The sequence below is a fragment of the Copadichromis virginalis genome, linkage group LG7, assembly GCF_057382275.1.
Source record: "Copadichromis virginalis isolate Kocher_CV1m ecotype Utaka linkage group LG7, C_Virginalis_male_GT1.1, whole genome shotgun sequence".
Classification (NCBI taxonomy): domain Eukaryota; kingdom Metazoa; phylum Chordata; class Actinopteri; order Cichliformes; family Cichlidae; genus Copadichromis; species Copadichromis virginalis.
In genome coordinates this window covers 66,651,238-66,667,804 of record NC_140624.1, presented here as the reverse complement: position 1 = coordinate 66,667,804, position 16,567 = coordinate 66,651,238, and the positions used below count along the sequence as shown (strand labels likewise).

Genomic DNA, 16,567 nt, shown 5'->3' with positions numbered 1-16,567 from the left:
GCGCTTAATGTTTCTGCCTCTACTTATGCAGTTACCCTCGTTTTTCTGAAGATTTTTCATGAAGCTCATTTTTTAAACTTGACCTCAAGTACTCTGGTTGTTTATTAGCAGCATCAGATTCAGAGAGCAACTGGTTTTGTCCAGCTATGTTGAACTGTTTCTGATTTTAGCTGGCTAAATGGTAATACTGATCTCTACCCAAACCTGACCACTCACCTGCCCTCTGAAGGGGAGACCTAATTTCCATACAGTAAACTTAAAAACAAAGGAGAGCATTCCAACATATCAAATGATTTGATATGTTGAATTACTACAGATAAAATTCATAAACTCATAAAAAAAGAATCACACCAGGTCCAAATGCACCTCGTTTATGAAAAATACCTTTATTACACTCACAGTTAAATAGGTTACATTCAGCACTGAACAAACACAAAAGCACTGACAGGAGAAGCTACGGCGACGTCAAATCAAGGATTTCCAAAATGAGTCTGCGTCCAAACTCACTGGATTTCTTATTAAAACATTTAGTGTCACTTTGTTTTTAAAGTCTGAAATAAGGTTTCAGTATAAAGAGCTACTACTGTACACATGAATGTGTTCAAGTGTCACCTTTTAAACTGACAAATATTTAGAGCGTATTTACACTGACGGTTGTTCCTTTTAAAAGGTTCAGCAACTGTTTGGTGTCTGTGCTTGCCATTAAACCAATAATAAACATTATTTCATAAAATGAAAGCCACAACAGAAACCAGCAACACTGTAGTGGGAACAACAGTAATGTGTTATATATTGAATATTTTATGTGTAACTGGTCTGTCTTAATTGGCAGTGGTGTATCAAATTGTAAAAACGGGCCATCAAATGTTCAGTAGCATGTCTTTTCAGTAGGGTCATCTATTTTTTTCTATTACCAGTTGAGTCTTTCAAAAATTCTTATTAGCATCAAAAGTACAGTTTCTGTAGCTGTAGGTGTGTCTGTCACTTCTTAGGTTTCATGTATCAATCTGGTCCTTATCAGGTCTTAAAATGACTTAAACACAACCTAAGATGAACACCAACATATGACATATTACACCGTGTCATTATTTACTGATAAAAATTGAAGCCAAACTGCAGAAGCAGTGTATGTACCCTACTAAGTTGCTTTTAGGACCTAATTTAGGAGCAAAATGTTGCAGCAATGGTTTTCTGGGCGACTCGTGTCTCACGTCATTGTGGAGGAACTTGTCTTTACAGCGCTGCTGTTGTTCATTCATGTTTTCAGCATTCATTCATGCACAGCTCTCTTAAACCAACCACAGCGTTTCAGTTGAGATGAGGTCTAGACTTTGGGCCACTGCAGCACCTTGATTTTTTTTTGCTTCTTCAGCCAATCTGTTGGCGATTTGCTGCTGTGTGTGGGATCATCGTCCAGTTACATGACCCAGTTTGGGCAAAGCTTTAGCTGCGGGACACACGGCCGCATGTGTGACTTTAGAGCAGTTTGGTGTACAGAGGATTTCATGGTCGACTCAGTGACTGCAAGCTTCCCAAATCATCGTCCCTCCACCACTGTGCTGACAGTTGATGTAAGGTGTTTGTGCTGATGTGCTGTGTTTGGTTTTCTCCAAATGTGCTGCTGTATATTATGAAGAAACAAAGCAAACTTAACATATGCTGCCATGTTGTTTTTAGAGGGAAGAAGTAGCCTCCTAGGAACCCTTCGTAGTCACACTCACTTGTTCAGTCTTTTTTTTTCAGTTGATCTGACTTTGGGGTAAATTTGCTGGAATATTTCCTCCTGAGAAGTCTGGCAGCTGTCTTGAATGTTTTCCACTTTCTCGCTGTGGAATGATGCTGTGCTTTCTTTTTACCAGGACTGTAAGTTAAACTTAACTTTTTCATTCAGCTAGATATCTTAGCAAACATGAACCCAACAGTTTTAGTTCACGTGAAGGATATTGTTACCCACACCTGCCAAACTAATCCATGAAATAAACTGAACTCAAACTGTTTGTCAGTTTATTTGTCAGTTAACCCAAGCTAAACTGAAACAAGCACATGAAACCAACTATCACTCATGATCATAGAAAAAGTACATTTCCCTATTCGTATCTACTACATGGAGCTAATGAGCTAATGCTCATTTCAGGAAATTGTCTGGGCCTATATATAACTTTATAAGTGATTTCCTGAGTGGACTGAACAGTGAAATTTACCCAGAAAGTCATAAAGCCGTGCTCACTGAGCCTGTACCGCAGAAGCATTATGTGGTCACACAGCTGGTTACACATAATGAAAACAGGCCTGATGAAAATAAACTGTGCGATAAGGAGCCGCCAGCTGGTCCCACACAGACTTTAATAACAGTGATGAGTCTGACATGAGAAGCAAGGTTAGGGTGATGAAACAGACTCAAACGTTAAGGAAATAATCCAACAGGCTCATGAGTCTGCTCTTGCCTGTGTAGCCCACTAATGCAGTGTTTTCTGGCGGTGCAGAGGTGTTGGCCCAGAGGCCAAAATAAAATAATCTGCTGTGAGGAGGTATTTAGCTGCAGAACCATCAGTATGTTTTATTAAACTTTTCTATGATGTTCAGATATTGTCTAATGTGTCAACATGTGAATGTGGATCACTGGAATGGAAAACATAGGTGACGGCAGTGCAACATACGGTGGCCCCGAGAGGTCAAACGGATTGCAACTTAAGAAAACAACCATCAATTAGCAAAAAACGCTGCAAAAGCACACAAGACACAACGGAAATAGGAAAAAACAGATTTCCAAAAGCACAAGGGAAGTGTTTCTGGGGAGACAATAACCCGTTGCAGGAACCAAAATATGCTAAGATTGCACTGGGAGACACTTAAAAGAAGTTGAGGATCTATCGGTTTTGTGACAAAAGAAAAGATGAGAGATAAGTGTGTTAGCCTAACTATTAGCCTAAAAATCCAGCAAAAAAAAGTTTGGGAACCACTGCGTTAGGTTATTGTCTCCCCAGAAACTTCCCTTGGCTTTTTTCCTATTTCTGTTTCCTTTTCCCTATTTATATTTTGTTTTTCCTGTTTCCGTTTTGTTTTGTTTGCTTTTGCAGCGTTTTTCTTATTGCTGGTGTTTTCTTAAGTTGCAGTTCGTTTGGCCTCTCAGGGCCACCATAGCAACATAATAAAAATGTCAAAGATATGTGAAAAAAATCAAAAATCAGGGGTGGAGGAGAGTCAGTCCAAATGCAGGTCGTGTTGCCAGCGTCGTCTTGAAGCTTTGTCCATCCCAGCTGTTACAGATCTGAGCGTCTGCTTCTGGAAGGAAGTGAACATGGACACAAAGGACACAAAGAGAGAGTAAAACATGAAAAAAAACTCATAAGTTGGCATGAAATGCACTTTAAGGTCAATATCAGTGGAGCCTGATGATTTTAAAGATTTGGTTTAAACTACAATAAGGTTTATGTGTCCTTCTTATCCACCAAAATGACTAATCATGAAGTGACTTAAATCTAAATGACCAGCAGGGGGCGACTCCTCTTGCTGCAAAAATATGGCTGTTCCATAGAAGTACAAGGAAAAAGTGTGATCTGTTCCCAGGATTTGTACCTTGGTGAAACACTTTGCTGTTGAGTTTACAGTCGTAATATTTGATTTGAAGTCTTACTAAAAACAATATGATGTTAATTTTGGCCACTATTATTATTCTTGTTGCTATTTTTTGAGTGTTAACTGTCCCTCAATTTCTTAGCTCCACTCATCACCGTCTTGTTTCGAAAAATTAAGATGGTGAGAAAAGTCAGCATGAGGCTTCACAAATAAGATTTGTCAAACTGATGGGTCAGATTACCGTGTCTACAATAATCTTTTATAGTCCATTAACTATGTGCTGTAGGTATTGGGCAGTAAAGGAAAGAGAAAGCAGATCTATCTTCATTATAGGGCTGGATACTTAATGCGCAAATGTCCAACTTCCAATTACTGCTGACCACTGCCGAATGTGTTTCCATGTGTTTTACCACCAAACAGTCATTGGCTTTAGTTGGATAAACTTACAAAGACTCAGAAACACACAGGAAACAGTCCGTTTTTTGCATTCTTTGTTGCTTTAGCAAAAACAAAGAGCAAACACACGTTAACTGCAAAAATCAACTGATGTAAGAGCTAGTTGAAGTCTTCCACAGCAAAGTAAGTGCTACGTTACGGTAGAGGACAGATCTGGAAATAGTTTAAATGATTCTACAATAAAAGAATATTTAAAGTTATGTCATATCATATTATTATTACATCATACTGCTCTTCCTTCTGAGCTCCATTTTTATCCAAAACCTATTAAAGAGGACATATTCTGTTCATTTCCATCTCCATCTCATGCTATAAAGGTCGTAGTGTATTTATATTTGTACGTCCCCTATCTCCTCCTAAGCCAGTGAACAAATCTTGATAAAAACTTCTAGAAACATGGCTTAATGCACAGTGAGTGCAAACATCTGTATGTTTATATGCACATGTACACATGGCACTTATTCTTTATTGACCTAACATTAAAGTGTAGGTTTGCACATTTTTATTAATGGACTCTATTAGAGTAGCTCTGCAGGATTTTTTTTTTTTTTAACCCATCTTCCTTCAGATTGGCTGCTCCTTGAAAACAGAAGGTTTAAACTGTATGTAGGCGGGGCTTCTGTGCTCACAGCTAGAGCTGTGCGCCTGAGATGACCAATATTATGGATAACCTCTATCTTTGACATGATGCAGCTCTAAGAATAGGAACAAATGTCCAAAACTAAGTCTCATGAGGAATACTTGTACAAATGCTGGATCCTTTATTTGAAAGTTTGGCCCTGCTTAATAAAAAGACAGCTGTTACAGAACACATTACTTTTGGACTGAGTGCATTAGCATTATTGAGCCTGACGTGGTTAACAAGCTGTATTCATAAACTGTAAGGGTGTAATCCTTCACAGTTAATATTATTTCCCAAATAATTTCAATGAAGATGCTCAAAAATGCACAGAAAGCTCAGTTATGTCTACAGCCATAAATTAAAGCACAACGCCCTCCAAACCCAAACCCAATTTTCAGTTTGTGTTTAATTTGAGCATCCAACATTAGATAGACAGACATGAAAGAAAACAAAGAAAAGCAAAGCAGGTTCATTTCAAAGGAACGTATAAGGCCAGGCAGCTTGCCACCTTCATACCTGAACTGCAGCATCACAGGTCCTCCTCCTGATCAGACTGCTTTATCTGAAAACAGAAAGAGAAAGTTACTCTTAACAGGACAGTGGGTTAATTAAAACACTGCTTTAGCCTCTATTTGCACATCGCCTCATGTTCAGTGCAGCCGGAAGTCCTTTATCCTCGCAGTCCACGTAAATGCTCATTTCCTATTCATAATAACACATTGTGTTACACACACACACACACACACACACACACACACACACACACACACACACACACACACACACACACACACACACACACACACACAAAGAGGTAAATGGTAATTAGCCTGCTAAAACACTCTTTTATTCATGTACACTCGGCTTCTTCCTGTCAGAGGAACAATGCGACAGATTAAGGGCCGGTCTGTTCTCTGCCTCCTCTCAGATTAATGAGGCAGCTTTGCTCTGTCAGGCAGGTATAGGAAGCCTGCAGGCTAATTCTATGTCATTATGTTTCCCTGTAAAGAAACAGAAACACTGAAAGCATCGCTCCTCCGCTCGGCCGATCTGCTCCACTCCGGTGAGATCCTGAATCAAAAGACCTGCGAGGCGACTGGTAAACACATCTTCCACCAGGAATTATACAGATGGTGTCTCTGCAGTGTGGGTGAGTCACAGATTTACTGCTGGTAAGTCTATATGACTGAGAGATTTAGGAAGACAGGTGAAAGGATGGACTGGGACAGATGAAATGTTTGTTTTTTCAAACTCTAACTGGATATATGGAAATCGTGGCGGACATTATTTTTTACTTCTTACTTTCTGTTTGGCAAAAGAAATGTTTGACTGATTATTAAAATAATCTCCATAATAACTAGTGAAACACTGAAAAATAATTCTGAGAGTTTTGACAGTTTTGTTAACGCACCTGAGTCAGAGTTAGCCAATTCTCCACAAGAGGGCAGCATTACATTAGCTGCTATTGCAGAGCTGGCCACCCCAGAGGTTGTTGAGGTTACCCTGTGGGAGGTACATCGTCTTGTTTGACTAGCTTAGTGTGTAATAGGGATACTTATGCATTCTGTGGGATAGTGATTGAGTATTAAAAGGCTTTAACTTGTTTGGGTAGTAGTAAAACATCTGTACTAGCAGTGATGGTAGCAGGCATGTAAAATTACACTATGGGTAGCTAAATTCATCCTATAAAGTAACTGAAAGGGAAAAACATACTGTGTGTTTACCCTGTGAAGGTATATTTATCCTGTGTAGTAGAATGGGTGAGTAATAGTGATACGTATTCCATGGAGGAGCCTATATATTAATTGTCAGGACCGCTATTGACAAAAGACGCTACCAGTGGCAGACATTTATAGTGGTGGTATATCTCTGAGGGGAGCAGCAAGACCTCAGCACAGAATAGAGAGGGCAGCCATAACAACAGCTCCATAAATGATTAAGTTAGGAAGTGCATGAATGGAGTATCTGGAGGTCGGTTGCAAAGAGGCTTGCAGATTGGATTGAGACTTTCTAAACAAGTCACTATAAATCAATGAATGTCAACAGGTCTGTAGGAGATTGTTCCATCTGCCAGGATTATGGCTGAGCTTTATTTTGTGAACTGTCTGTACTGAAACTATGCTCCATATACTCCATATTTGCTCTGCAGTAGTGGCAACAGTAGGAGTGGTGGTATATAGAGTGAGTAATATATGTTTATCCAGTACTGTTGTGCCATGGGAAAGGGTTTAATTTGGAATTTGTGACAAGGGAACATTCCCCAGAAGACTACAGGCAGAAGAAAAAGGAATAAAAAAAATAAATAAAAAAGTTGGAGAACCACTGAGCAAATGTATTACTGTAATTACTTTTTATTAGGCTTACCATCTGCTGTCTTATTTTCATTTACTTAGGCAATTAGATGAGTTCAGTGAATGCAATGTCACACCATTACTGCAAATATTAGCGCACTGAAGAATAATCGCTGTGTGTAAGCACAGCACATCAGCTGTTGTACTGAAACCCGTTCAAGCTGGTTTTGTGAGACCACAGTGAAACGTCAGGAAAGTAACTGATGGAGTCCCTGCTGCCGTAACACCTGCGTTAACTGCTTCCTGCTGCTGTGTGATGCCACAGCTGTTTAATATCATTAAAAGAAGAAAACAAACTCCTATTTATTCAGCATGAGACTGTGTCTGAAAGCTGGGAGCTATTTGAAGATCGGGAGGCAAAGCTAAAATTTGGCTGTATGTGAAATTGATTGATATTGATTCTGTAAGTCAATGGTAGCATGGGTGTAGCTGTGGGGAAGCAGGGGCGTATATTTACCCTGTGGGTGTAGCTGTAGGGGTAGTAGTGCTGGTAGTGCAGCGGCTCGTCCTCACTGGCCTCCCCTGGCTCCGGACTCTCTCGCTCCAGACTGCTGACTGAACCTCGGCGAGAGGAATCCGACACACTGGGCTCCCTGCTCTCAGGACACTCTTACACACACACACACACACACACACACACACACACACACACACACACACACACACACACACACACACACACACACACACAATATCATGCCACCTAAATGCTACATCTATTCTTGGGTATTAATATGGAGTTGGTTCCCCTTTGCAGCTACAACACTCCTTTGAGAAGACTTTGAAGTGCGTGTGGGGACTTCTGCCCATTTAGAAGAACATTTGAAAAGACAAACACTGATTTTCGAGTTGATCCTATAGGTGTGTCTTTATGAGCCTCTGTTTTGCACTGGGGCAGAGTCAAAGGTGGTCCATCCCCAAATTGTTCACACACAGAAGCACAGAATTGTCCAAAAAGTTTCGGTAAGTGGAGGCATTACGTTTTCCTTTCACTGAAACTAAGAGACCCAGGTCAACTCCAGAAGAACACCCCGCAGCGTTATCTCTCCTCCACCAAACGTTATAGTTGGCACAGTCTTTCAGGTAATGTTCTCCATTCACCTAACCCAGATTCGTCCATCAGATTTGTCACATCACAGAACACGTTTCAATAGCATCCCTGATTTCATACGATCGCTTTTGGTGGAGGATGTCAAAATGCTAACACTGATACTTCAAAGTCCAGAAACCAAATGGGGTGTTGCCGTGGCTACATCCATCTTTTAAATACAGTCCTTTTCTAACAATTTTTTTCTTTAAGCCTTTAATTTCTCCTCATTATACAGAGAGTAGTCACTGTGACAGTTCTCTGTCGATAAATAAGTGGACGTCCAACAGTGTCGAGACGTGGTTATGGATGATTTTAGGTCTCATTAAAGCAAAATCACAAGTCATGTCACAACAAAATATTGTAATTTAAATTTTTATTTGAAACATTTTCAGATCTAATGCAAACCTCTAAAAATGTCAGTTTTGTAGTGAATTTGAACCCTCATAACTCGAATACCCGCAGTATTACCTCCCTCTTCGACGACTCGCTGCATGTGTGCGAGAGAAGTTCTCATTTGAGTGTTGGAACACATTTCTAGGAAATAATCGCAAAAAACTGAAGACCGTCAACGTGTCACATCGGATAATTTCCTCATCTATTTGTCAACCCGAGGAGATAAAACCCAAACACACACACATGCACAGGGACGACACGATAACTCCTGAGCGCTGAAGGGGAGCTTATGAAAGGTTATGAGGACCGTGTTTATCGCTGTTTACCTCACTGTCATAATCCACGCTCCACTGGTGGCAGTTTTGTCATTGAACCATTACTCACAGATGCAGTATGATAGCCGGCTCACATCTGATGGTAAACACAGCGACTCTCTCTGCATCACCGAACGCTCCGACGGATCATTTGCCGTAATAAACTCAAATTTAGAGTTCAGGAAGGATTAGACCTGGATCAGTCTGATGTTTGAGGTTGATATAGGCATTTAATAAAAACGGGATGCGTGTCAGTGTCGAACACCTCTAAAGTAATGACCGAGACTGAATACGTTAGATGTTTCTCATTCGTTTGTAAACAGAAATGTAGTCCTGAATATATTTCAAAGCCTGGTTTTACATTCCTGCTAACAGGCCTTTTCATATTCTGGCAAAGCACCAAAGACAACAACTAGACTGTCATGGGCTTAGGAGATTGATTTCAAACAGGCAGAAGAAGCCAGCCTGACTTCTTGAAGTCAAGTCTGACCTTGGGGTGAATTTTCTGGGACATCCAGTCCTGGGAAGATTGTGACATTACATCAACACCTGAATGCTGCAGACCAGCAAACTGCCAAAGACGTGTTCACACTTACTGATGTTTAGTTAATCAAGTACATTTGATTGGAAACACCTGACTGCTACTTATATACAGTCTATAGTTACTGTAAATCAGTCCTCCAGGGAAGCTCCAGGGGACCTGGACTTGAATCCACTGTGCAGCCAGGGCCTTTCTGTGTGGAGCTTGCATGTTCTCCCTGTGTCTGTGGGGGTTCTCTCCAGCTTCCTCCCGCAGACCAAAGACATGCACTTAGTAGTGCTAGGCTAACAGGTGATTCTAAATCGACCATATGAATGTGGGTGTGAATGGCTGTCTGTGTCTCTGTCCAGGGTGTACCCCGCTTCTTGCCCTGTGGGAGCTGGGATAAGTTCCAGCACCATGGGGGGATTAAAGAAAATAGATGGATAGATCTTACCACTACAGCACCTTGACAAATTTTATCTATGATGTGCGGTCTGGGGGTCAGTTGATGCATTTCAAAATGGAAGCAATACGTGTAGCAGTCAAGTGAAAAGTCAAGGTCTTCAGTAGCAGATGACTCATGCGGAAGACATGGAAGTAAGGGAAGGTTTGGGGTGAAGCTAATTATCCATCCATTCTCTTCTCCTTATCTTTATCAGGGTCACAGAGGGGCTGGAGCCTATCTTAGGCTTAGGTCACCAATCTGGCATTCACACTTATGTGCAATATAGAATCACCAGTTAACCTAACCCCACTAACTGATGTCTTTGGATTGTGAGTGGCAGTTGGAGTATCTAGACAGAACCCATGCAAACACGGGCTGCGTAAACAAACTCCACACAGAAATATTGCTTCACACACAGACTAAATACAGCAGCTCTAATTTTGAAAATAATTGCAATTAAGGCGTTAGGATTAAATTTTATTATTATTATTTTCAGCACAGTTCTTTGTCTCTACCTGAGCCATCCTTCCTCTGTCTGTCCATCTTGTCTACGCAGTCCAGCAGGCCATCGATCTGAACCTTGATCACTGTCAGCTCCCTTTTGATGGAAAGAAGCTCTGCCATTCTCACTGCAGAGACAGGGAGAGATGTAAGAAAGAGAGGGGGATTAATCTGGCTCATGATGCATAAAATAAAATAAAGACTGACGCATGAGGCTATAACGACTACTCAGGTTAAAAAGTATTCTATGTTAAAATCAACGGATAAAGTTATGTGAATGTGACCGGCTAATGCATGGCTTTATTTACATGTTGTCAAGTGTTGAGAAGATGAAGGCTCAAGCTGCCTCAGTGACCGCACTTGAGATTTGGTTTACTAACAAGGTTCCTTTAGTTCAACAGGAAGCAGAATGACCTAAACGTAGAAGTTGTCTGCACCAACCACCATGTGAAATGTAGAACCCAGAACTTCCCTCCCTAAGCTAATGGGGTAAGAACATTAAACAAGCAAATAAAGCTGTGAAAAACAGACAACCAGAACATTCATGTCAAAAGCAAAGGAAGTAAATCCCCACAAAGAGGCAGGGATCGATCTGAGGAAGCCAAAGAGCTGCTTGGTCTGGGAGAGGGAAAGAGACCCTTTTCTCAGCCTCCTTTAAATAGAGGCAGAACAGTTTATCAATTACTCTGTTACACTGTGAGAGATCTGTGAGAGAGGAAAAAGGAAATGAGGAAACAAACACAAGAGGAGGGTGCATAACATAGAATACACACAGCTTTTTAGTATGCAAATGAATGCATGTAAAAACCTATAAGCAACAAATGTGCAGTTGTTTAGAACATAAAGCTAAATCTGGGTTTGAATCCTGGACCTGCAGTTTAATGTCAAACCTGCATTTGAAATTTATGTGGTGTACAGATAAGACATAACACGTGGACAGTGACACTAGTTATTAAAAACTAGGGGTGCAACGATACTCGTATCGATATTGAACCGTTCGATACAGTGCTTTCGGTTCGGTACGCATATGTATCGAACAATACAACATTTGTAATTTATTTTATCAACTTTCCTTCTGACGATGCTGTCTGTGTGGAGCGCTCAGTGAATCTGCGTTCGACTACTCCGCCTAGGCTGCACTGTCGAGCGCAGATCCACTGAGCGCTCCACACAGACAGCATAGTCAGAAGGAAGAGCGCAGGGCAAGCTAGCGAGACAGAAGTTAAGCTCTCCTTGCAACATGGCAAATTGAACCTCCCCCACCCTCATTCAGATCTGGCGTTTGGAATTATTTTGGTTTTCATGTGACGTATGACCCTGAAGGTAAGCGAGTCATCGACTAAAGTAAAACAGTATGTCGGATGTGCCATGCAATGCTCAATTACATTGGTGGGAGCTAGTGTGTTAGCGCAGTTAGCTTGTTAACGTGTTGGCCGTCTAGTCCCATGCACGGGGCGATCAGGGATAGCTCGTTAACGGAGATTTGCCGTGTTGTGGCGTTAAGGTCATTTCAACGAGATTAACCTGAAAGCACTAGTGGGAACACAACGAATATGACTGCACATTTACGCCGACATCATCCTAGTACAAAGACAAAAACAACAAGCATGCTACTAACTTTAGCCGAGTCATTTAGTTCAGTTCAGTTCAGTTCAGTTCAGTTCATTTTTATTTCAAACATTTCAAACATGTGCCTTCACAATCATTACAAAATATCATTCCATTATTTGTTTGAAAAGGAGTAGGCTGAAGTATTTACTTATTTGTCCCTACCCCCTCAAGTTTTACCTCTCATTCATTTAATTTTTTTTTTGTCTTAAATTAAACAAACAACATATGAAACATATAAACATATGAAGTAAAACAAAACATAACATACATAAATCAAAAACAAGAAATTAGCAAGCCCCACCACAGTATAGTTTCTTTCATATGAAAAATACAGAATGTGTATATTTGCAGATACACAAGTTATGGAAAAACAACAAACCAAAACAAAACAAAAAAACAATCAAAAAAGAACCGCAACACCATTACCAGCAACATTACCATCCTGGGTTAACCCCGTTTTCTTCATTCTTATACTTATTTAAAATTAGGTTTTTATATTTTACTTTAAACTGTTTTATGTTTTGACTGTCTTTTATTTCTTCTGTTAGACTGTTCCATAATTTAACTCCTGCAATTGAGATTGACATAGTTCTTAAAGTTGTTCTAGCACTTTGTATTTTTAAATTCCATTTCCCTCTTAAGTTATACCCACCTTCTCTTTCTATGAACAATTTACAGATTTCTTTGGGAAGCAATTTATTTCTGACTTTATACATTATTTGCGCTGTTTTAAGCTTCACCAAGTCTTGGAATTTAATAGCTTGCATTTTGACAAAGAGTGCATTTGTATGGTCCCTGTACCCTACATTATTTATTAATCTAATGGCCCTTTTCTGTATTATAGTTATTGTTTGTGTGTTACTTTTGTATGTGTTTCCCCAGACCTCTACACAGTAGCTCATATATGGCAGTAGTAAAGCACAGTATAAAATGTGCAGTGCTTTCTGATTTAGACAGCTGTTAGCACATGATTCTCCTTATGGGGACCTGATATGTTTAATATGCTGCTGAGAATATAGCCCAGAAGAAGCGGATAGTATAGCTTTTATTTTGGAAAGAGCCATTTCTCTGTAATAAACTCTCTTTTCCAAAGATGAGTGATTCCTCAATCAGATACGGGGCTCGCAATATCGCTAGCCCGACGTCCCGGGGCTAGCGTTTTTCCAGTCGGGCTACCAAAATCTATCTCTGCCCTGCCCGTCCGGCTATTGTAGGAAGGAAAAATCTATGTCAATGCTTTTGCATTCTTTCGGAAATGTAGCTGGGTAATTATGTCATTGGCATCGGTGAGCCACTGTCAATATGTGACATATTGAAATCGCGTTTGAATTTGCGCTTGTTTTTTGCTTTCACTTTGCAATCGTGCGAACTGTGTATAGAGAGCGACAGTACTGATTGGTGAGTGATGATAATTTGTGCACCAATTCCTCTGACATTGTCTTATTAATCGTTAGCTTACTACGCAAACATGACAAGTGAAATCTCCCGCAGCTTAAACATGTGAGAGGTTGATCGCGCAGAGAATCGCTGAGCTTATGTGAGTGCGCGTGTAAAAGCAGCAGGATATATATTTTAGTTCTGCTGAGCCAAGTAAGACAGGTCAGGGTGAAGAAGTGACAGCCAAAGAAAAGCTTACCACAAAACGGAAAAGTTATGACAAATCAGACTATAAGGCAAAAAGAAAGTGCAGCTTTATGGTTTCATGGACAAAAGAATTTCTGTGGCTGCAATATGACAAGCTATATAACCAGGGCTGCACATAAGTGGTCTGCAGGTGCGCATTCGCTGTCAAAATAAAAAACACACACAAGGGTTAGGGTTAAATTTAAAAACTGTACTTTTGAGTTAAAATATATATTTATAATTTTAATAAATGACAAATTAAAAATGCATGAACATTTTTTTGTATCGAAAAAATATCGAACCGTGACACCAAAGTATCGAACCGAACCGTGAATTTTGTGTATCGTTGCACCCCTATTAAAAACATGGGTTTAATTTAAATTATTTGATATCCTAGCGCTGACACACACAAAGTACAGCGAGGGCTTAGAGAAGGGTGTAAAAAGGGAAATTAAAGAAAAATAGATGGTACACCCCTTTGTCTTGCCATGTTTGGGGCATCTTAGTGCCAGTCTAGACAAATCTGCAGCAGACAAAAACATTTTAGACAGCAGTGATTTGTCTGTTTCAATATCAGCGTGCATAAATCCAGCGACATAAAGAAATGTTTCTTTGCAGCTGGGTGTGGAAGAAAATCTCAAATCTCATCAGCAACAGTTTTAATGAACCTCTGTAATCCACATTCCCACAGAGAGAATCAACAACTGGTAGATGGTCTGAGCCCACAAATGACAACAGAAACCAACATGTAATGTAAAACAACTCTGAGCAGTCCTTTTTTCTTCTTCTGTCTTTGCTGCGCTGATGTGTTTCAGGGTCATTTTCTGTTCATAAGTGGGCCGATGCAAACTCAAAAGTCAGCGCTGACCGCAGTAGGATTTTACAGCTCCATGCAGATTCGAGTGTCATTCAGTGACCCGTGCAGTCGTCAAGGCCGCGCTCCTGCACCATCAGTTACTCTTAGCGCTGCGCTGCCGCCTTCTTCAGCTGCATGAGCCCTCGCCCTCGCTGTGCTCCGTAATGGACTGACTCTGCTGCACACAGCTCTCCAAATGACCCTGAAAACTACTTCAATCCTGAAAGCTTTTCGACCTCTGAAGCTTGCAAAGGCAATCTAATTTCCTTGTGATGGGGCGCAGTAAAAACTATTAAGGCTTGTAATAAACTAGTATAAACAATTCTTATTTTCCATGCACTATTAACTCGGTCTAATTGTGAGAGCTGATAGGCTCGGCTGGGTTATAGCAGGAGAGGAGAGCCCTGCGGTACAGAAGCTTTTAATGAAGAGACCATCTGGTGCACCCCCCCTCACCCGCCTTCTCTCCAGCACCCTGGGGCCTTACCACCGAGATGAGCTGTCACACAGGCGGGAGATAACATGAAACAGGGTTTTGGAGAGGAAATATCCTCAGAGTGCAGCAGGTTTCCACAGGAGCTGCAGATTTAAAGGGGGGGGGGGGAACAGGCTGAACATCACAACTGTGTACAAATGTGAACATCAAGGCCGAGGCTCATGTGTGGGTCTGAAATTTAAAAGCCGTTAATTGGTGAGGGATGTGGCGTTAAACACCCCTGCGTATCGTCCTCTGACAGTAGCGGGGAGTTGGTGTCTCTGCCCTTTTTCGATAAAAGCCTTTTAACAGCTGAACTTCCTGAACTTCTCGTTCCACAGTATTTCCCTTCGTCCTTTACCCTCGGCAGAGTTACAGCCACGACTCTGGATTTAATGTTTGCTGATGTTTTCATTAGGTTTAACGGTCATGTAGCTCTCAGTGGATGGATAAAGTGCACGTCTCTCTGGGACATGAAAAACAGTTTACTGGAAAAGCGAGAGAAGAAGACTCGGAACAGTTTGTGACAACTAGGCGCTGTGAAGGTAAAAGAACGCATATGTACAGTTAACAGGCAAGTGCTAAGCACAGTATTATTTTACTTTATTTATTTTGCCTTGTAAACAAACACGCTTATTAAGTGATTTCAAAAATCCACATGTTTGATGGAGACTTTCTGTCTTTGGTTAACAGAAACTGCCATGACGAGCCTACTGAGCTCACTCTCTGAAAGTGCAGCACCTGTTTAAGTGCATTATGAAGGACTTATAGATATGAGCGCCATGTGATTATTTCAGGAGTGTCTAAATGATACATCGAAAAGACCACGTTTTTACACAAAAAAGAGGAAAAGAATAAAGACAATTAAATCAAACAAGGATACAACTTGATCATAGGAATCATAGGATCATAGTAATTGGTCAAACATGCTGATTATAAGTTTCTGTATCTGAACATGGTGGGCAAGGGGGTTGATTGTTTGGGTTTTCACTATATTATTCTCGGGTCTTTACCTTACAGGAAAAAGCACCTTGAGGGCACTGTTGTTGTGATTTGATGATATATAAATAAAATAGAATTCACTCTTTCACTACCAGCAAACAGCCTCCTGCAACCACTCGCTGATCAGGGAATACTCATTTTCCCCTAGCGACTGATGGTTGCCAGGCAGTTGGCAGTAGGTGTGTGACTGGAGCCTTTTCTCAGCACCTGTCCTATTAACCATCTTTCCTTTCTGAATTTAAGCTGAATGAAATCCAAGGTGAAAGATCACTGTGATCACTGCCACTCAACTACACATGTGCAGGCCGGAAAAATGGGCCTTCAACAGAGTTTGAAAATAGCTGGTGAAGAGGAAGCGATGCACGGCCGCCCAAGGCTCCAAACAAATGAAAAACTGGGTTTTTATGTTGCTAAACACAAACATAGAGGTTAAACACACATCTTCACCACTTCCAAGCTGGTGGAGACAAAACTAATTTTCTTTGTTTTTGCAGGATATGAGAATGTGCATAAATATCAAAATAGTGAAATGTTACCACTTTAAATATAGAAAATTAAGCATGTCCACTGCCAGTATTGTTCAATTATTTGGAGTTAAGTTTTGTACTTTAATGCCATTTACTTAGAGCTAATATCCACGGCTACATCACCCTATAACTGACCTATAATATAAATAATACCAGAAATATAAACCTTGTAATTTTGTATCTGAAATTGTTTAAACTTTAA

At 40.6% G+C, this 16,567-nt stretch overlaps 1 protein-coding gene and 1 long non-coding RNA gene across 4 annotated transcripts in view; one reads left to right on the top strand and one right to left on the bottom strand.

Annotated features, from left to right (window-relative positions):
- The window catches only part of LOC146706651 (uncharacterized), a 66,732-nt gene that overhangs the window by 914 nt on the left and 49,251 nt on the right, over positions 1 to 16,567 (top strand). The window contains exon 2 of one of the 2 annotated variants that reach the window (XR_014921591.1): positions 5,664 to 5,804. This is a non-coding gene — a long non-coding RNA (uncharacterized LOC146706651). Of the gene's footprint in view, positions 1 to 5,663; positions 5,827 to 16,567 lie in introns of both variants that reach the window. The other variant, XR_014921592.1, reaches the window with a different exon arrangement.
- Positions 368 to 16,567, bottom strand: part of LOC146706650 (RNA-binding protein Raly-like) — an 85,051-nt gene continuing 68,851 nt past the window's right edge. Inside the window, exons 5-8 of one of the 2 annotated variants that reach the window (XM_085464848.1) lie at positions 10,286 to 10,399; positions 7,463 to 7,614; positions 5,171 to 5,216; positions 368 to 3,282 (exon numbers count right to left, since the gene is read on the bottom strand). In XM_085464848.1, coding sequence (XP_085320974.1) covers positions 5,184 to 5,216; positions 7,463 to 7,614; positions 10,286 to 10,399 — 299 coding nt within the window. In that variant the 3' untranslated portion in view covers positions 368 to 3,282; positions 5,171 to 5,183. The remainder of the gene's footprint in view (positions 3,283 to 5,170; positions 5,217 to 7,462; positions 7,615 to 10,285; positions 10,400 to 16,567) is intronic. The other variant, XM_085464849.1, reaches the window with a different exon arrangement.